The sequence below is a fragment of the Petaurus breviceps genome, unplaced genomic scaffold, assembly GCF_028583685.1.
Source record: "Petaurus breviceps papuanus isolate PSGF00001 unplaced genomic scaffold, PetGlider_PUasm1.0 90721, whole genome shotgun sequence".
Classification (NCBI taxonomy): domain Eukaryota; kingdom Metazoa; phylum Chordata; class Mammalia; order Diprotodontia; family Petauridae; genus Petaurus; species Petaurus breviceps.
In genome coordinates this window covers 2,379,840-2,399,115 of record NW_027187322.1, presented here as the reverse complement: position 1 = coordinate 2,399,115, position 19,276 = coordinate 2,379,840, and the positions used below count along the sequence as shown (strand labels likewise).

General features: G+C 57.2%; 3 protein-coding genes across 7 annotated transcripts in view; 1 reads left to right on the top strand and 2 right to left on the bottom strand.

The window, feature by feature from the left end:
* Window positions 1-19,276, top strand: part of FAU (FAU ubiquitin like and ribosomal protein S30 fusion) — a 380,300-nt gene that overhangs the window by 149,173 nt on the left and 211,851 nt on the right. The gene's annotated exons all lie outside the window — the stretch shown is intronic.
* TIGD3 (tigger transposable element derived 3) lies at window positions 491-4,805 on the bottom strand. 2 transcript variants are annotated; one of them, XM_069066277.1, is made up of 2 exons: window positions 4,652-4,805; window positions 491-4,001 (listed from the first exon to the last, which is right to left on the bottom strand). In XM_069066277.1, the coding sequence occupies exon 2, from the start codon at window positions 3,983-3,985 to the stop codon at window positions 2,570-2,572; it is 1,416 nt and encodes a 471-aa protein (XP_068922378.1). In that variant the 5' UTR covers window positions 3,986-4,001; window positions 4,652-4,805; the 3' UTR covers window positions 491-2,569. The 2 variants fall into 2 exon arrangements, with proteins under 2 accessions (XP_068922378.1, XP_068922376.1); XM_069066275.1 differs by having other exon boundaries at window positions 491-3,997.
* DPF2 (double PHD fingers 2) lies at window positions 7,989-18,349 on the bottom strand. Of its 4 annotated transcripts, XM_069066273.1 has the most exons (12): window positions 18,209-18,349; window positions 15,071-15,231; window positions 14,669-14,776; window positions 14,349-14,512; window positions 13,916-14,008; window positions 13,638-13,716; window positions 13,205-13,246; window positions 11,870-12,007; window positions 11,571-11,699; window positions 11,331-11,443; window positions 11,114-11,195; window positions 7,989-9,236 (listed from the first exon to the last, which is right to left on the bottom strand). In XM_069066273.1, the coding sequence occupies exons 1-12, from the start codon at window positions 18,238-18,240 to the stop codon at window positions 9,160-9,162; spliced, it is 1,218 nt and encodes a 405-aa protein (XP_068922374.1). In that variant the 5' UTR covers window positions 18,241-18,349; the 3' UTR covers window positions 7,989-9,159. The 4 variants fall into 4 exon arrangements, with proteins under 4 accessions (XP_068922374.1, XP_068922372.1, XP_068922375.1 ...); XM_069066271.1 differs by having other exon boundaries at window positions 11,114-11,443; XM_069066274.1 differs by lacking the exon at window positions 13,205-13,246.

The window sequence follows — 19,276 nt, the reverse complement described above, 5'->3', positions numbered from 1 at the left end:
TAGCCTGATAGGACCTGCTACAGCTGACTGCCACTATTGTGCAGCCCAGGCCTCTGGAGCTTGGCATGAGTGGTGGGGGTGGGTCACAAATACAGGCTCATTCCCTTCTCCTTTGTTTCTCCTCCTAAGGTCTTAGTGGACCAGAAACTTCATGAATCAGTATCTTTCCTGCTAACATATGAGTTGGGTAGTAGCTTTTCCTTACATTTCACATGGCCTTGGTCAAGCCCTGTGTCTAATTTGGGTTTCCACATTTTAAAAGTGGTAAGGAAATTAAAGAGTTAGAAACATAAGCCCTGAGGAGAGAGATTAGCAGTATGGAAGCTCTTTAGAAAATAGAAGGCCAAGCAGTAACTTCATGGGCATCTCCAGAAATATAAGGAATTCTCATGCGCCTGGAACATTAACTAGTCATCTCTAATGAGGACAAAAAGAGAGGTGAAGATTAGATCAAAGGAAGAGCCATGTGCCTATAAGAAGACTCAACACAGAAAAAGCACCCAATCTTTATTCTTCAAGACCTTTTAAAAATCGAATCAGCTCAGCGCTGACCTTCCTGGAGGCAGGGGCCAGATGAGACAACCTTCCAGCTCCATCATTCTAGGGAAAAAATTATTTTGCTTCTACCTAGAGAGCACTAGATAAGGAGTCAGAAGACTAAGGTTCAAATCCTGGCTTGGCTAACGACTAGATGCGCTACTTCCTAGCTATGGGACCTCGGGCCCAGCAACATCCGGGCAGGGAGCGGTGGACCCTGAGGCCCCGTCCAGAGTTTACTCCTCTAATCCCATGATTAGTTCAGAAGACACTCATGGCTGTGGTTTTCCTTTGGCTTCTTCCCCCTGAGCCCTGTAGCGAGGAGGGCCAGTGATAGCAGGTGCCTGCACTGCCCAACCTACAGTCTGAAATGGACATTTCGAGGGATTTGGGAATGTTTTCTTACAAAACAAATCTTGGGGAGAAAAAAGGATAAGGAGGAAAACCATGCCTGTGCAGAGCTGAGGTGGGTCGTGGGATCCCAAAGTACCTGGAACAAGGGGCTTTCCTCCAACCATTAAGTGCTTCCCTCTCCATTCCAGATGAATGTCACATTTGTATATAGTTGTAAATGAATAATCGGAAGTTTGCTTACTTAAAAAAAAAATTAATGTACGCAGTGAATAGAGCACCGGCCCTGGAGTCAGGAGGACCCAAGTTCAAATCCGGCCTGAGACACTTGACACAATTACTAGCTGTGTGACTTTGGGCAAGTCACTTAACCCAAACTGCCCTCCAAAAAGCAAAAAAAAAAAAATGCGCTGAGACTACCATGCCCATAGCCAAACCCAGTATTTAGGATCAAGTGGATGCTGGTGTCAAATGTTAAGGGTAGGCTTTTCCCAGGCTGGCTCATCCCTGAAAACTAGGAACCATCCCAGGGCCCAGTGCATCATTTGGGGGTGATGGACCAAGTTGGGGTCTGTAGCCAGGGAACAAGGATAGCCACCAATCCTGGGTCATGATTTCCTCCCAGACTCTTACTAGCCTAGGGATTGGCAAGAAAAACACAAAAATCCCTTGAAACTCTGGGCTTTAAAACTGGGACCTCTCTTTAGGCTTTTAGTTTGAGGTGGCCTTAGAAACACAGACTGTCAGAGCTCCAAGGCACGGAGGTGATGCACCCAAAGTTATCTGTCAGAGCTCTGCCAGTATTAGTCGGATTCAGTGATTTTTGTGTGAACATACTTCCTGTACAGGCAACAATGCATATTGCAGCCTAAGGGTAGCAAGGGATATCTGGTATTTTTCCTGCCTGACACTGATTTTGGAGACTCAGGTCAGTGACCTGTGTGACCCCCAGCTTCCTCAGTGACCAAAGTCCTCCCCACTGGTCTAGAAATTATGATTTTTGAAAGAGTAACAGGACCGGTGACTTTTCCTCATCAGGCAGTCAGCCTTCTGACCTGTTTCTCCCAAGGAAAAGAGATTTCTATAAAAAGCCAAGTAAGAACTAAGACCAAAAAACTCTTTCAGGAAAATGAGGGCCCTGGCCTTGACATGCCAAAGGAGTACAACTCACTCTTGCTCTCTCTCTGGGACTGAAGAGCTTCTGCTGTGACGTCCCTCTCCTGGGCTACTTCCTGGATATTTCTTTGATTCAGTCTTTTCCTACTAGTGATAGATGCTATAGAGTGGTTAATGCAGCTTTCCCTTCGTTTGAGGTGCTCTGGGATCCTTCTAAAAGGAAATTCCTTTTACTCATCCTGCCTCAAAGCCTGAACGTCCCCGTACCCAAGCTCCCAGTTTCCCTGTTGATGGATTCTCATCTAATACCCTAGAATTTCCAAGAGGGCTAAAGTGTTACTAGGCAATATATTCAGAATTATCTGCCCCATCAATGGTCCCAGTTTAAAGCCCTTCTGTTTAAGGATGAAGCCTCCATAGCTTGGCCTTGGATGTCCCAGCTTCTCTCCTCAACAAGAAGTGGTCTTATTTCCACTGGGAACAAATCCCCAAAGTGCCCTCGGTTAGCGTTTCCACGGGAAACAAGAAGGTGGGGGACGGGGGCTCTGATGGGTCTGGGGGGCCCTCACTGGGAGCACATGCGTTCTACCTCCTCTTCACAGTCATAAAATTTCCCAAAAAGTCCAGGGGAAGCCCCGTTACACTCAAACCATCGCCGCAAGGTGCCCAGTGCCTGCAGGGCATCTGCTTTGGTTGGCAGGGGCACAAAGCCGTCATCCCCCTTCTCTTCCTCACCCTCACTGATCACTTCTTCCTTGCATTCCCCCTTGTCTGTCTCGTCACCCTCCAGGTCCACAAAATGGGAAAATTCTTCAGCTCTGAGGCCACCAGGCAGGGGGGGCATTTTGGGCACTTCTTTTGTGGATGGAGGAGTTCTGCTGGGCCACAAGCCAGCAAGGGCAAAGCTGCTCCTGATAAAGTTGGCAGGCACTCTGTCCCAGGCAGCTGCCATCATATGCAAAGCATCAAGCACTGTGATGCCTGCCCCAGCAGCAGCCAGAGACATGTTTTTCGACTCCCCTCGGAGAGCAGCCAGCTTAATCAGGAGGCGGTGCCGGTAACGGCTCTTGAAGTCTCGCACTACAGGAGAGGGTAAGCAGGGTATAGTACCATCAGCAGGCAGACGCAACAGCCTCACGTGCTGAAGCTCCGGCAGGTCTGCGCCTTCCCTCGCTGGCTGGGCGGTCAGCAACAAGGCTACGTGTCGGCCTTGCTGCCCCATGTCCTGGTCCAACTGGGCCAGCCAGTCTGCCCATGGGATCCCTGGGCCTGGGCGGTAGAGGACAGGCAGCGTCTCACTGCGGACCCCCAAGAAGCACCGTGGGGAAGGCTGATGGCCCCCGGCCACCACTAGACGACGCTTCTCCGTCCCTCCACTGTTGGCACACAGCAGCACCTGTAACTGATCACCCAATGCCACCCCACCTGGCACTGCCCGGTACAACAAGGGCACCGAGGCACAGCCAAAAATATCGTCTGGGGAAAAGTCCTTCAGGGTCACGGGAGTGTGGGGGTCGGGGCCCGGGGGCCGAGGCTCTGGGGAAGTCCGGGCCGGGGGTAGGCCATGGCGGACCCCCAGACCCACGTTATTGCGGCGCTTCCAGCGCACCAGCCAGCCGATGCTGGGCACGAAGTGCTGGCCCATGAGCTCGGCCAGCTCCTTGGCTTTGTGCAGTAGCATGGGGCCCGTGACGTCCCAGGCCTTGGCCCGCGCGATGTGGTACCAGCACAGCAGCGCCTCGTCCAGCCCGCTGTACTTGGACTCGCGCTTGCGCTTGCGCTCGCGGTTGGCTGTGCCGCTGCACCAGTCGGCCAGCAGCTTCTCCTTGTTCTTGCAGATCCTCGAGATCTGCGGCTGTGACACCTGGAAGCGCCGCGCCACCTCCGACTGCGACATCTTGGACTCGTCCAGCAGCTCCAGCACCTGGATCTTCTCGGCCAGGGACAGGGCGTGAAGCTTCTTCTTGCCTCCGAGCTCCATGGCTTGGGGCACCTGCCTTGGGGAGCCGGGAGAGGTGAGCAGGGCCAGGGCAGAGGGGATGGGAGGGGTGGGGGAGGAGCCGGCAGGTGAGTGGGGGCGGGGCCTCCCTACCACCCCTCCTACGAGCTGCAGAGCTTGCGGTGCTAGCCACTGAGCTCCAAGGCTTGGGGCACCTGCGGGTGGGGAGCCAGGAGAGGTGGGCAGGGCCGAGGGCGGAGGAGCAGGAGGTGAGGAGGGGCGGGGCCTCCCCACCACGCCTACTACGTGCTGCGAGCCTACTGTGTGCAGCAGGGCTGCCTTTACTGAGCACTTTACTGCCTGCTAGTATCAGTGATTCGTGCGACCCCAGCCCATCCAGTGCAGAAGGAGAAAGGGGAATGGCCCGGGGGAGGGGGCACGCACTGGGAGGGGGGGCACCGGCAGGTGGGGACACAAAGGGAGCAGATGTGGAGGCCAAGAGTGGGGGAGGGGCGGGGGGCCAAAAGTAGGAGGGGAGGGACAAGAGTGGGGGTAACGAGTGTAGGAGAGGGGGGGACAAAAGAACGGAGGCCAAGAGTGGGGCAGGGGGTCAAGGGTCGGGAAGGGCCGGAGGACACGCAGAGTGGAGGAGGGGGAGAAGGGGTGTGGGGGTCCCCCTGGCATCCCCCAACAATCCCCGTAACCCACCTCCCGAGCGCGCTCCTGCCCCCTGGGCCCGGTCCCTGCGGCGTCGGGCTGGGGAGACGCTGTGAGGGGCGGGGGCACTCCACCAGATGCCAACCCGGCCCGGCCCGACCCGGCCTGGCCTGGCTCAGTCTGCTCCCTGCTCCGGGTTTTCCCGGGCTCCGGGACGAGGGGAGGGACAACCACTCTGGTACCCAGAAGCCACAGGGCCCTTCCCTCCAGAAGCAGATGATTGGCTCCCAGCGTGGCCCCGCCCGCCTCCAGCTGGCCTCCATTGGCAGCCGCTGAAGGGATGGTTTAGTCCAGGCCACAGCTGAGCCGCCTTGGTACAAAACCGGCGTTGGCCCCGCCCCCGAGGGCGGGGCCTAGGAGCGGAGAAAGAGCAGGTGCTGGAGGCGGGGCCTCAGGGTATTGGGCTGGGCCTGAGGATGAGGAGAAAGGCTGGCGCTGAGGGGCGGGCCTTTGTGCGGTTAGGCCGGACTGGGGAATGCGGGCGAAAGGCAGGTGCCAGAGGAGGGCCTTTGTGGTGATGGACAGGACCAGGAAGTGAGGAGGAAGGCCGATGCTGGGGGCGGGGCCTAAGGGAATGGTGGGGGAGGGGGGCACAGGCAGGTGACGGGAGTGGACCTTCGTGGTGATGAACAGGATGGGGGCGGGGATAAAAGCGGGTTCTGAGGGGAGGGCTCACAAATGAGAGGCCGGCAGGCAGGGCTGTGGGGCGGGGCTGACGGGTGACGGGCAGAGAACCGGACTTGGGGAATAAGTGGTAAGGGGGCGTGGCAGAAGCATTCTCCAGACCACCCCCCCACCACTGCGGGCGGGCGCACCCCCTAAGGCTTTTGTCCCAGGCGCTTCGGGAAGATGGCGCTGAGGACCGGGCACCCTAGGCAGGCGGCCCAGCTCCAGGAGAAGGCGCTGCTCTGCTGGGCCCGGGGGGCCGAACCAGCAGCCGGGCAGGGGGCCGTTGCAGAGAGGCAGATTTGGATTGGGGGAGGTGGTGGTCCCCTCTTTTCGGGGGTCTCCTGCCTGATCGGAGAAGGGGTCTCTCAGGGCTGTGTGTGAGGACAAGGAGCTAAGGGAGGGTGTCTCAGTAAGGGGGTGCCAAGGGGCAGAAGGGGAGAGTGGGTGGGAAGCGGAGAACGGGGCAGAGCCAGCCGGCGAGAGAGAGGGCCTCCCATCGGATGGCTGCTCATGGGCTCTATTCAGAACCGTAACTAGGGTGGGACGGTCGGGGCGTTATGCGGGGCACCTCGGACGAGAGCGGTGGCAGCTTGTCCTGTAACCAGATGCTTTCCCCCAGGCCATTGCATGGGGGCCCCAGACCAACCTGTCTCTCTGCTTCTTCAGCAGGGGTGCATTGAAACACTACAGCAAGTCAGGCTTCACTTTCTCCATCCTAGTGAACGCCTCAGGGACCTGTCACCCCAACTTCTCCTTGCCCGAGGTACAGATAATCTGCTGGATCACCTATACTGTCTGCTTGAACAGAAAAATCCTTGCTGATGGGGAGCCCATCCAGGGGTGGCCAGGTGTGCAGTGGATGGAGCACCAGCCCTGGCATCCTGAAGACTCATCTTCCTAAGTTCAAATCAGGTCTAGCACACTTACTAACTCTGTGATCCTGGGTAAGTCACTTAACCCTGTTTGCCTCAGTTTTCTGGATCTGTCAATGAGCTGGAGAAGGAAATGGCCAAATACCTTTGCCAAGAAACCCCAAACTGGGCATGACTGAAAAGGACTGAAGGAGAACAATCCCCTTCAAAAGGCTCCAACGCCTAGGCCTAAACCAGAATAGACAAGTCTGTCTTGTGCATTTGCCTTCACACCAAAAGTCCATGGTATGACACACACAAAATGCATGTAAACTCTGAACCCTCAAGTTCCAGACTGGGAGTGTCAGTCACTGTTGGCAAGGGGAGAGAGCCCAGGGACTGGCCAGGGCTTGGGAAGCCCTCTCCTGAGGTCTTCTGGCCAGGGCAGTTCTCAGAGAGGACAGAAAGACTATCAAGCCCACCACATGCCAACATCAGACACACTTCTCCAAGGTGAACATACACAAAATCCCCGACTGGGTTTTGGTGCCACTGGGCAACATCTTCAATGAGTTGTCAGAGGATGCCTTCCCAGAGAAAGCTTTTCTCCCCTCTGTGGAGTCAAGGATCTCCTTAAATATCCTACTTTTATGCCTGGTGAGCTCCCACTTGGGCAGGTTCTCCCTTGCTACAAAAGCTTGACACAGAGCCCTCAAGTCTGGGCAAGGTCCAGCCTAAGCAGTTATGGATGGGCTTATCATCACCACCCAACGTTCTGGTGGCTGCCTCTCCCCTCTAGGATCAGAACTAAACCAGATTCAGGAAGCGTTTCCAGGCTTGTTCCATGTTATTCCCCTTCACACAAGACTTGCTGTGTGTTCTCCCCTCTCTCTCTGTCTTTCCCTGGGCTGCTTCCTCACCCACCCGGGGCCTAGAATCCTTAAAAAGAATCAGTCAAACCCTGACTTGTAACACTGGCTGATTTCTGAGGTGTTCGTGCTCAGACTAGCAATTTAACAATTGAAGCTATTTGTGCCTATTTCCATTAACCCTGGAAGGGGTCCTTAAGAACCAGGAAGGATTCCCTTTTGTCTTGGGCATTCAGCACACAGTAGGCACTTAATGCTTGGTTACTGGTCATCAGGAGGCTGACTACTAGATAATGAATTCTTTGGCCAAGAGGTCCCAGCAAGGAATGACCTGGAAGCAATGGGCAGAGTGTGAAGATGATCAGTGCTCCCTGGCTCCTCCCCTGCAGCTCGGCTTGAGTCCAGCCCTCCCCAACACTGAAGTCAGTCTGGTCCCTCTGAGGCCTTTCCGCTTCTCAGTACTTCGGCTCTCCCACCTGATCTCACACAGCCATCCCCTGGGACCCATGAGGGTGATCAAGGGAGCTGCAGCTCAGGAGCTGCCACTGAGGCAGCGGGGACTTCACGAGGTGCTCAGGACCAGCTCAGCAGCCATTTCTGCTCAGTGACTTTAACAGGCAGGTGAACAGGAGACAAAACGCTGGGACTGACAGCTGAGAGCTCAGCCTAGGCCTTGGAAGCTCTGCTGAAGCTTGTCTCCCCCCCCGCCTCCCCCATTTACTAATGGCTATTCCCAATCAAGCCCCAAATATCAACGGCTACTTCTGGGTACACTTCCTTCCCCTGAGTTCACCCTTGTAACAAAAGAACATCCCCCCAGCCTTCAGAATAGGAAGTGACCCCCAACACTTTCTTCCTCAAGAGTCCGGAGGGTGGCCCCGACAAAACCAAAGTTCCCACTGTGTTCCATCTCCCCTTCAACAAGCCCAACACAGCATCGGAGGTTCCATGTAAAAATGTTTATTGTACTAATGTCTGGAATACAGGAACTTAAAAAAATGACACCTCAACTCCAAAGTGACAGTGAAGAGGCCCAGCCTCGGGGCTCCCCAGAGGCACTGCCATGTACTGTGCCCCTGCCACACCACTACCAGCCTTGCCTGGCAGAAGCCTGAGGAACCAGGGGCATCAAGGCCTTACCAGCTGTTAGCAAGCGTGCGAGGAGAGGAGGGGGTGTCTGAGGGGCTTTCCTGGGACTCAGGAGCTTGGGTGCATGGGGTGGGGGCCTGGGGGCTCCCAATTTAATTGAGGGCAGAAGGCTGAAGGCCCAGGTAGGGAGGAGGAAGAACAGAAAGGGGATTTTGGAGGTAGGCTTGAAGTAGAGTTAAAAAACAGGCACATTATCCAACATCTCCCTCTGGCCCCCACACTGCTTGGACGGCCCCCTGATGCTTCCCTTCTCCCCACAAAACAAAAAAAGAACAAGGAGAAGGGGAATTGAGGAAAGAGAGTGGACGCACAAGGTAGAGAATTACTTTTGCCACTAAAGAGGGCCATGGAAGATGAGCTGGGAGGGAAGAGTTAGGCTGCAGCTGTGGCAGCACCAAAGGGTCGGGGTGCCCAAGTGCGTCATGCCATGCCCCACGTGCCCTTTGGCAGCGCCACAGAGAGCCTCCCTGCAGGGGCAGAAGGTGGCAAAGTGGAGACAGCGGGGAGCCAGAGAGCCCCCCAGGCTTGCCCAGCTCACGCAGCCCCTCATGGACACCCTAAGGAAGGAAGGCAAACCCTAGGGGCAGAGTGGGCAGACCTGGGAAAGAAGCGAGCTGCCCTCATGCTCCAGGGTGGAGGGCAGAGCTGAACCCTGTGAGAACCAGGGCCTGGGCCCAAGGCAGGCAGAGTGAATGCACTTTATGGAGAGCAAAGGAGCAAGGAGAAGCCAGGGCCTGTTTCTTCCCAGGGGCAGCCCGTCTTCCCTATCTTCTGGAGGGACTGGGGCCAGATGGAGGGATACACAGTGTCGGCTGCCAGTTTAGCCTGCTTGCTGCCCCAGACAACCTGGCACTACCCTCCCTGGGCCTGCCAAAGGGGAGGATGGGAGAGGAGAAACTGGAAAACAAGCGAGAGGTTCGGATGGAGGAGGGGCCTAGGGGTACCCGGGCACCCGACCACATCAAGAAGAGTGCTGGTTCTGGTAGATGGAAGCCTTCTCCTTGAGCAGGTCCAGACATAAATGGCAACTCCAGCTCCCTGCAAAGAAGAACAGGGTTCTGTATGCTGGCAGCTGTGCAGGCACAGGAGGCCAGGATTTGCTGGTGAAGACCACAGGGCCATGAGGTCTGGAGCTGGAAAGGGCCTAAGGGGACACAGAGCTCTACTCCTGTACTTTTTCATTCATGTCTGACTCCTGGTGACCCCATCTGGGGTTTTCTTGGCAAAGACACTTATTAAATGTTGGCCATTTCCTTCTCCAGCTCATTTTACAGATGAGGAAACTGAGGCAGAGTGCAGTGACTTGCCCAGGGTCACACAGCTAGTGTCCAAGGCTGGATCTGAACCCAAGAAGATGAGTGTTCTGGAATCTAGTCCTGGTGCTTGGTGCACTATGGCGCCCCCTAGCGCCCAGGGAGATGGCGCTAGGATCTGCCCCCAGGGCCTCTTTGGGATTCAGTCCAGCCTCTTCTACCTCAATCAAACCCTGACATCCTTCTGAGGAGAGGTCTTCACCTTCCATGAACCTCTTCTCAGAATCATGTTTTAAAGGTATAAGACAAAGGAAAACAATTCCACTGCAATATAGTTAGGAAAATACTGCAAACATCCATGGAGCCCAGGCTGTGGGTGGGTAAGTCCTGGGAAAGCCATCAGACAGTGTCAAGTCAAAGGCACAACTGGCAGATCCCGCCCTGTATCTGCCTCTGTACCACTGGAGGGAGTGACCTACCCTTCTGTGTGACTTTGTAAGGACCCACGAGGCCCAGGTCAGCAGCTGAGCCCTTCCTAAGCTCAGGGAGCCCCGAGAGCCTGCTGAGAACAGTGACAAGGACTTCACCAAGAGTGGATCCTTCTCCTTCTTGGAAGGAGGACCTGCCACTCACTGGGGATCATCAGTTTAGAGCCAGAAGGGCCACTAGAGGCCCACATCTTCTCAATGAGGAGATTCTCAGAGCTAAATGGCTAGGCCAAGCTTTGAAGCCAGGTCCTCAGACTGCTGTGAAATGGTTCACATTCTTCTATCCGACAGTCATAAGCTCAGAACCTGCTGGAAGGTGGAGGCTTGTCCAATCAGCCTGGCAGTGTGCTGCCTCCCCCCGTCCTTTCCCTCTCATCTCATTAACCTCCCTCCCAGGGGCAGGGCAGGGGAAGAGCAAGAAATGGAAGCTCCAATCTGTCCTCTCCTTTCAGGACTGGGGTCCCTCCCTGGCCCCATGAGGGCTTGTGGGTGGGTCTCCCCCAATGCTTAACACCTCTCCGACAAACAGTAAAAGCTTCACAGATACTGGGCTACTGGTCACTCAAACTTAACCCAACCCCAACCAGTCACTCTTCTGTCAGAGGCTGTGTCCTCCTACCAGGGTGTAGCTCTGGGGTCTCCCTCAGCCCGCAGACCTCCTCAGTTGCCACGCTGGGCTCTCTGACGACCTCCCTCATGTACACTTTACCTTTTCTTCTTCATCGTGCCCACATCACTTCATACTATAATGGTCATCATAACTGCTCCCCTTTCCAACCCAGCCTCTGCAGGGATTTGGCCAAAACCCAAGTCTGACTGTGTCACTACCCTCTTTACCAAACCTCAGTGACTCCCTATCGCCCATGGGATGAATAATGTCTCAAGTCCTTTATGACCTTGGCCTCCTCCCTTTACCCAGGCTGTACCCCTCTGGAATGCCCTCCCTGTCCCCTCCGCTTCTTAGAAGCCCTCATTTTAATTCAGGGAGAGGCCATGAAGCCTGTCCCGGGGGCCTTCCTCCCCTCATCATCTCCAATGTAGTGTGTCTACACTTTTATGTATGTGCTACCTGCCCCACAAAGAATCCTTTCTTGTGTCTCTGTATGCATGAGCACGGAGCCCAGTAGGGGACAGGAGCTGGCTGATGGGGCCAGGCCTCCCTGGGGACACTAACCTTCAGGCGGCTCCGACATTGAAGGGGTGAGACAGTACATATGGTAGCCACGATCACAGTCGTCACAGAAGAGCAGCTGGTCCTGGTCGGTGGGGGCAGGGAAGTGCGGGTGATTAACGGGCCTTGGTGCAGCTGGGGGTGGGGGTGGGTCAGAGGGGGAGGGGGAGGGAGCCCGAGGGCAGCTGCAGTGGGGAGGGAACTCTAGGAGCGCACTCACATCGTTCTCGGAGGTGCCACAGATGTTACAGCATTTGCACTCGATGCACTGCCAGCGGTATGTCTTCACGGCGGCCATCATGACGGGCGTGAACTGGAGGCAGGATGGGTGCCCTGGAGAGAGAGGCAAGTCTGAGGGGAGGCTGGGAGGCCAGGAGGCCGCTCTGCCTGCCATGCTCACAGCTGGGGCCCCATGCCAGGAGGAGGCACAAGCGCGGAGCAGAGAGCACCATGGACGTACCTGAGCGGCCACAGTCGGAGCAGGACACCAGCTCCTCGGGCTGCCCCGTCTTCTTGTTGATCTTCGAGTCTCCCAGACAGAAGTCACAGTAGTTGTTGGGCAGGGCCAGCCCATCAGGGCCCTTCTTGGCTATGGGAGAAAACAAAGTGGTGGGGCCAACTTCTCCACTGAGGCAGGGAGGGCGGGCTTGGCGACAAAGGGCAGAGCCTATGAGCCGCACGATGCTGGGGGAGGAAGGGGAAGGAGCAGGGGGCTGGCCCACCCCCCCCACCCCGGCCGCACCCCAACAACCTCCTTACATTTCTGCTCCTCAGACCTCTGGGACACAGGGGTGGGAGGCTGAGAGTCCTCCTTGTCTTCGCCCTCCTCCTCTGCCAGGTGGGAGTGAGCGTAGTGGTAACTGAGGCCTGGACGGTTTTTGTAACGCTTCCCACAGACTGGGGAGAAGATGGCAGAGAAGGGCATGAGGACCCAAGCACCCCTTCCTTGCGCCCTGCAAAGCCTGGGGTTCTGTCAGGGTGCAAGGAGGCACCCCCTCCTCCCTCCCCAACGCAGAACATCAGCTCGGTTCGGGGACAGGGCTTTAGTGGGTGTTACTGGTGATGTAAGAGGGTGAGCCAGGCACACCTGCTCGCCTCTCTCTCTCTCCTACTCCCACCCTCGATAGCAGGCCCCATTTAAGGCCAACTGACTGCTCTGAAGTCTGGCCTTCTCACCTCATCCCTGCACAGCCAAGAGATGTCTGGGCCAAGAAAAGGGGAGTGGCAAAGGGGGAACCTCTCTGGCCAGCCACTGGCAGAGTGGAAGGGCAGGAGGCAAGAGAATGTTTCCCAGGCATGCCCTCAGAACCAGGGCCCAACGGCTTACTAAACTGTGGGGGAACTTGCCAAACTCCCCACCTAAAGTGAATGGACCCAAGTGGTCCCAGGCAAGACAACTGGGGGAAGCTGTGGTCAACTGAGAGGAATCATGAGAAGGTAGAGGGTAGATGGGCAGAAGGCCAGCAAGGTTAGTTTGTAGGTGATAGGTTCAAGTGGGGTGCTGGGAAAACCCATTAAAGGCACTGCCTCATGGTCAGCCAGGACTTGTGGGGATGTCCAGACAACAGAGGTAGAAGATGCCAGTGGTAGATCAGGAATTCCCGTCTTCTCCCATGTTGGGTTTCTCCCATGCCAGCCTCTAGCCCCAGCCCTCCCTCCCGCCCACAGGCCCCCAGCCCCAAAAGCTTGCCTTCATTCTCATGGTGGAGGGAGGGAGGGGAGAACAGGCAAGGAGAGAGGGAGACACGGAGAGGTATCAATTCCCCACCACTAAGTGTTACTTCAGGGGTACAGGAAGCCCCCTTCTGCCCAATGTAACCCCCACTGTAACTGGTTCCCTTAAATTCTCTTTGGAAGCCATCCAATGCCAGGGCCCCGCGTGCCAGGGGAGCAAGTCTGTGCAGGACATGTGGGGGCAGAGGCAGGTGTAGCAGAGCAAGGGCTCCCTCCCTGCCACCCCCACCCCCAGCCCCCTGCCATTCCAGAGGTTTTCAGACTAGTGCTGCGGGAGAAGACAGAGGCAGGAGGAGCGTCGGAGGAAGGAGGCAAGGGAAAAGGAAACACAAAGGCAGAGCGCCGAGAGAGGGCGGCTACCTCTCTGGGGTGCTTTCGAGGTATGCTTTTGTTTGAAACTATCTGAAAGACAGAAAGAAAAGTCGTGAGAGGAAGGCACACACACGCCTGCACGCACACGCACACACACACACACACACACGACAGGAGCAGCAGCTGCAGTGTAAGGGCCCAACGGGACAGAAGGGGGGTAAGGGGAGGCAGGAGAAAGAAAGAAAACAGAGGAAGGAAGAGAAAGAAATTTGCATTAAAAAACAGGTGGGACTCCAGGACCACTGGGCCGCCGTGTGATCAGAGGTCGTCTCCCAGCGCCCCTTGGTACAGGAGGCCAGGGCCTCAGCAGCTGCAGGATGGGCGCTGGCAGAAGGTGGGATGACAGCCTGGGACTGCAGGCTCCCCCCACCCGCCAGACGGGCTGCCCATCCTCCCGCCCCCCAGTGGCAGAGGCACTCACTGTCACACGCATAGGGCTTGTCCCGATCCTCCAGGATAGAAGCATCCAGCTTCTTCCGGGCGTTGCTCACCCCTTTGCCCTGCCAATGGGAACAAGGAAGATTCCTTTCCCAGGATCTCAGGTCCTGGTTAGCTAAGCTTCCTTAGAGATCACTGAAAATCTGTCCACACTCCATCAGTGCTCCCGTGTGTGTGCTGAGCACTGGAGGCAGCTGATAAATGCTGCTGGAGCGGATGTCCCCATCAGCCTGGGGAGCAGAGCGCCCTCCGCCAGCTCACCTTGGCCTTGCCCTTGCCGCGGCGCTTGGGCGTGTCTTCTTCATAGTCCTCATCATCCAGGTCATCCAGAAAGTCCTCAGGCTCCAGGATCCGCTGAGGGAGGGGCAAGATGAGGACAGGTAGGGAGGGGAGCAGAGGTGCCCCAGGAGGCTGCTGCCCAGGGAGTGTGCCCCCTTGCCCTCTCAGCTGTTATTCTGCTAAAGGGAGGCAAAGAAGCGCTTGGCTCCTTTGGTGGGGTTCCCAGTGAATCAGCGGAAGGCCTAAAGCCTAAAACGGACATTTTCCTCGGACAGTTCGGGAAGGACGGGACAAAGACACCCATGTGTTGGCCTGCCCCCTCCCACTCTGGTTTAGCCAGCCTGCCCCAGTGTCCTTCCAATGGGGGTCGCTTATCCCCTGTGAGGCTCCGCCACTGTGGGACACAAGTCAGTACCTTCCTCGCCCGGCTGTTAGTGACTGGGAACTCTCCCAGGCTGTCGTCGTCTGCCTGGGGATTGGGGGCACCCCGCTTCTCCAGGGGGTCGGTTCGCAGCAGGGCCTCCAAGCTGCTTCCATCCTGCGAGATCAGTCCTTCCTTCTTCAGGGTCTGGTCTGTGTCTGGAAGGAGAGCCAGGCAGCGCTGAGATATGGGCAGGCCCCCTGCTCACCTCTGCCCCCAGCGTCTCCAGGTTTCTACACATTCTCCCCCTCCCACCTGTCTCGCAGCCCCAGACACTGAGCACGGCACTGTCCACAGAGGAATAGCGACCCTACCTGGCTTGATGGATGGGAAGGTGAGGCGGGGGTCTTCAGGAGGGTGGGCTCGGCGCTTTTTCCTCCAACGCCGGGCAGGATAAGAGTACAACTGCCCCGAGGCCAACCCTGTGAGAGATGATCTGGGTCAGTAACCTGAGAATGACAATGCCAAATGCCTTCTGGACCAGGAGATTCCCCACTCACTCTGCGGCTGGGCTAAATGTGGTAGTGGAGGCGGGGAAGAGGTTCCAGACAACAGGTAGGACAGTTGGGAATTGGGTGGGGAAAGAGGGAGGAACAACAGAGAGGGGAGAAAGTGAAGGGGAATCAGGTTCTGTCTGTCAACAGGACAGAGAACAAAGGAGGCTGGAGGGATGTGCCACAGCTCCACTTCCCTGAGCCCAGGCCAGAGGCCCTCACCTGGCCCCCGGTGCCGCTTCTCCATCCAGATGTAACAGTTGCTCTGGGCCACTCCAGTCTGGGAGTCAAGGAAGGGCAGGCGCACGCTTCGTTCGGCACACAGGCGAGCATTGTAGTTGTGGCACTGTTCCATGGCATCACGGTAATACTGCTCCCCCAGGCTGCGGTGGGGAGAGGAGGGACTTCAAGGGAAGGGTCAGAAAGCTGTCTGGGCCCCTTCTGGCCTATCCAGAGGACACCAGCTGAGCTGACTCAAGTGGCAAAGGGGGGGGGGGGAATCTAAGCTGCTTGTGAAGGCCCAGACCGTGAATTGCTGAGCTCTCAATAGCTTGGTGCTTTGAGCAACTGGGAAAAATCCCCACCCCCAAACCAAAACAAACAAAAAGGCAGCAGCAGAAAAGCCGCCAGCCCGGCTTAATTCAATGAGCTGTAATTACTGTAATTTGAGGTAGGCCTCTTCTGTGAGGAGGAGGCAATGGGTCCACATTAGCTTGCTTTCAGAAATCGGCCTCCACATCCTCACCATCAGAGAAGAAAATTGGATAAACAAGGCTGAGGAGTACAGCTCTGTTTCCACTGATGGGAATTGAGAGTGACATTCAGAACGAAATGGAAGGAGAGCAGGGAGCTCCTGGGGCCAGGCGGCTCAGGCACACACCAGGAGATGGGCCACACAGCTTTTGAAAAGAACACTGTGTTTGGGAAAGGGCAGAGAATATGGCTCCTAATGGGGGGGAAGGGGGAGGAAGGCTCAGGCAAACATAGAAGCTAACAGAGAGAGATGAGTGCTGGGCAGCTCCCATACAAAAGCCCTCGGAGATCTGCTTTTCATTTTTTATGCTCAGGAGCCCATCAGAAAGACAGCCCAGAAGTGCTGTTTCTCAAACTAAGACTAAACTGTCAGATAACTAAGGACTCCTCCCCCTCTCCCCCAAACACAAACCAAAACAAACCAGCCTGGAGATGGCACAGGAAGGAATAAGGGGACAACAGCTGGGATCAAGAATGGGAAAAAGAAGGTGGAAGAGAAGCCTGGCCAATAGACTTCTACTGTCATCAGCAGCCCCCAGCACATGGTACTGAGGAGGGAGCTGGCTCCCCACTGCTAGGGTACAGGAAGCCCAAACCCCAGCCCCCAAGACTACCTCAGAAGCCCCCTGAATCCCAGAAGTGAGATGGAGAAACCAAGGCCTGTCTCAGGAGGGTGGCCTACTGCAGGAGGTGCCCTGCTAACCCCTTGAACCCCAGCCAAAGGTGCCTGCTGCCCCCCACCCAGGACAGAAGGGTCTACCCAAGAAACTTCCCTTTTCTAAATTTTCTTTCCCTCCCCTTAGGATCTAGAAGAGTCAGCTTTTCTCAGAACAGCAGGATTTCTCTCTAAGTCAGTATGAAATCTGAAACTGCCTTTGGCCCCAGTGGGGTGGTGGGTACAAACCCAAGGAAGAGGATGGAAAAGGGGGGAGAGAACCACTGTGTCAGGAAGGACAAAGTGGGAGATTAGCGTGATTATCTCATAACTGAAGGAAACGTCAGCCTGAGAAGAGACTGAGGAAAAGGAGTGGGCAGATCAGAAAGAGAATGATGGAGAGGGATGGGTGGGTGGCTGAGAAAGACATCAGAGGAGCAGAAAGGAGGCTCCCCCCCCCAAACCAAGCCAGGAGAGGCAGGGCACTCAGCTTAGGGGCAGTGGGCACGCTTCCCCTCACCAAAAAGGTTCCCTTCTAGAGGGGAGTGTTTTCAGCCTACCACAAAGCAAGGGCAGAGACCTGAGAGTCATGCTGGAAAAAACCCTCTTCCAACTCTCTGCACCCATTTAAAAAAGAATGGCTGGAAATCTAGCTGGCATTTAGAGAATGGAAGTTCTGCCGACCCTTGCCTGGGTGACTTGGAGTGAATTCAAGCCCCATTTAGTGCTAAGCTCCCAAGTAAGATGCCAAGACCACTCCACCTTTCACAGACACCCCTGGCATAGAGGGAGCTCCTTATGATTCAAGATAGTCCACCTCACCTGCCCCTGGGAACAGGTGGATGCCAGCCTCATGGCCCAGCCTCCTTCCCTTTTTCAGGTCGGGCGGGCCCAAGAGTTTCCCCCATCTCTGTGGCCCCTTCCCACTTCTGCTGCCTTCTGTGCAGCTGGCTTCAGCAGCAAATTCACTGCAGAACCCCAATTAGAGGGGACCCATTTTGCATTCAAAACTCCCCTACTTGGGTGAACAGGTACAGCCACACAACGCCAGGCTTGGTGCTCTGGGGGCCACCTGAAAAGGATCCCGGGGGCTTCTTCCGAGACAGGAGGGCGGCAGCGAGGCTAACTGGCAGCGCCGGGGGGGGCTCCAAAGGCCCTGGCCAAGCCCTGGAGGGTCCCTGGGCCCGGGACAAGTCCCTCCAGCGGGGGGCGTGGGGTACCCCCTTCTTTCTTGGGGGGCTCACATCTCTGGAGGGCTGGGCCCAGGCTGGGGGTGCTGCCGACTAGGCACCCCGGGAGGATGGGGATCTAGGGGGGCAGGCCAGCCCCCGCAGCTGCAGCACTGGGCACCAAGGGGGTGTGAGGGGGAGGGGCGCGCCCCCCACCCCAGGCCCGGCCGGACCACGCACTGCGACCCATGGAGGGGCCTGAGCTCGAATCCTAGCTCGGCTTCTGACCGCCTGGGGCCTCTGGGTAAGCCTCAGGCCTGCTCTGTGCCTCAGTTTCCCCACCTGTCAAACCACACGGCGGTCACCCAGAGCCCTCCCAGCTCCAGAGCCTTGATGTCCCGACTCTCCCCCCTGACTCCGTGACCTTGGACCTGGCGCTGCCCACGCTGCCTCAGTTTACCTCCTCGGTCCCTCCAGAGGGACGAGGCCGGCCCGCCTCCCCCTCAAGGTCCCTTTCCGGGCTCCTGGGCTCGGGCCTCAGTTTCCCCCTCGGGGACGCGACCGTGCGCAGCGGGCCCCCGCGCGCGCCCCCGCCGGAAGTGCTCGCGCCCGCGGCTGCCACGCGCCCCGTCCTGGCCCTCAACGGCCTCGGCCCGCGCCGCCCCGCGTCCGCCCAGGCGGCGCCTCCGCGCAGGCCGCCGCCACGCCCCCCTCCGCGGTCCCGGGCCCGGGCCCGCCCCCCGCCCGCCCCGGCTCTGAAGAGAGACGGCGGTCGCCACTCACAGCTTCACTACATTCTCCACCACTGCCGCCATCTTCCCTCCTCCTCTCCCTCAGCCCGGGAGCCCTCGGGGCCGCAGTGCGCAGGCGCCCAGGCCGGAGCGCGCTCCCGCGCGCTCCCCGCCCCCGCCCCCGCGGTCGACCCCAGCGCGCAGGCGTGCCGCCGGGAGAGCCAGTCGGCTCTGGCGCTAGCACGCAAGCGCCGGGCCGAAGAGCGCTCCCGCTACCTGGGCCGCACCGTGGCCACAGCGCGCAGGCGCCGAGTCCGAAGGACTTCTTCGCTCCACCCCCCACCCTCCCCCAAGCTCCAAACTGAAGCTCTCTCGGTCTCCTCCGTATTTGCGTACAAGTCAGCTCCTAGTTCCCTGCCCCAACGCGCAGGCGCTAGAAAGGTCTGCCATTTTACCCACTTCTCTTCCCCCCTCTCCGCCCCCCCCTCCCGGCTCCTGCTCAGTTGCGCAAGCGCAACAAGGTAGGCCGGGGACCCAGGGACCCAGAGAGCCTTTTTTTTCTTTTATCAAGAGCCGAGCCTGTACTGGGTAAGAGGAAATAGAACCAAGCCAATGCGCACGCGCTCTGTTCGGGCTTGCTAAAGCCTCTTGACGCAGGCGCGCTGAATCCCTAGGAAAGCCACTGGAATGAGTCCCTTGGCTCCAGCTGGGGTGGCCCTCTTCCTCTTCACCTCCAACGTCCTCTTGGAGCTCCCCGATTGTGGAACGGACAACCAAGGCGGGAGCGAGGAGGGAAACATAGCTGCAATTACAACAGTAACTCAAACCCGAGCTTCTCCCTCTTCAGTGCGCGGGAGTCGCCAGGCAGGCAGCCCGCATCTATTAAACGCCTGCTGTTTACCGGGCCCTGTGCTAGGCTGAGCATGCGCAGAAGGGCCCCTGAGCGCCTCCGCCCCCTTCTGACAGTAGCGGCGCTGCGGTGTCCAATCGCTGTGGGGATGCTCCAGTTTAAAAAGACACATTGTTCTAAGGTCCCAGTTACTCTGTATCTCCTTTGTACATTTGTATACAGGCCTGTTTTCTCCGTTTTCACACCGATTTCATTTCTAGATATAAACAG

Bases quoted from the DNA above. Each gene is read 5' to 3' on its own strand.
- TIGD3 (XM_069066277.1), bottom strand. From the start codon at position 3,985: ATGGAGCTCGGAGGCAAGAAGAAGCTTCACGCCCTGTCCCTGGCCGAG.
- DPF2 (XM_069066271.1), bottom strand. From the start codon at position 18,240: ATGGCGGCAGTGGTGGAGAATGTAGTGAAGCT. The intron at 14,777-15,070 runs GTGAGGGCCTCT...CATCTCTCACAG, and splicing joins GAAGCGGCACCGGGGGCCAG to GGTTGGCCTCGGGGCAGTTG. The intron at 9,237-11,113 runs GTTAGTGTCCCC...TCTTCTTTGCAG, and splicing joins AATGTCGGAGCCGCCTGAAG to GGAGCTGGAGTTGCCATTTA.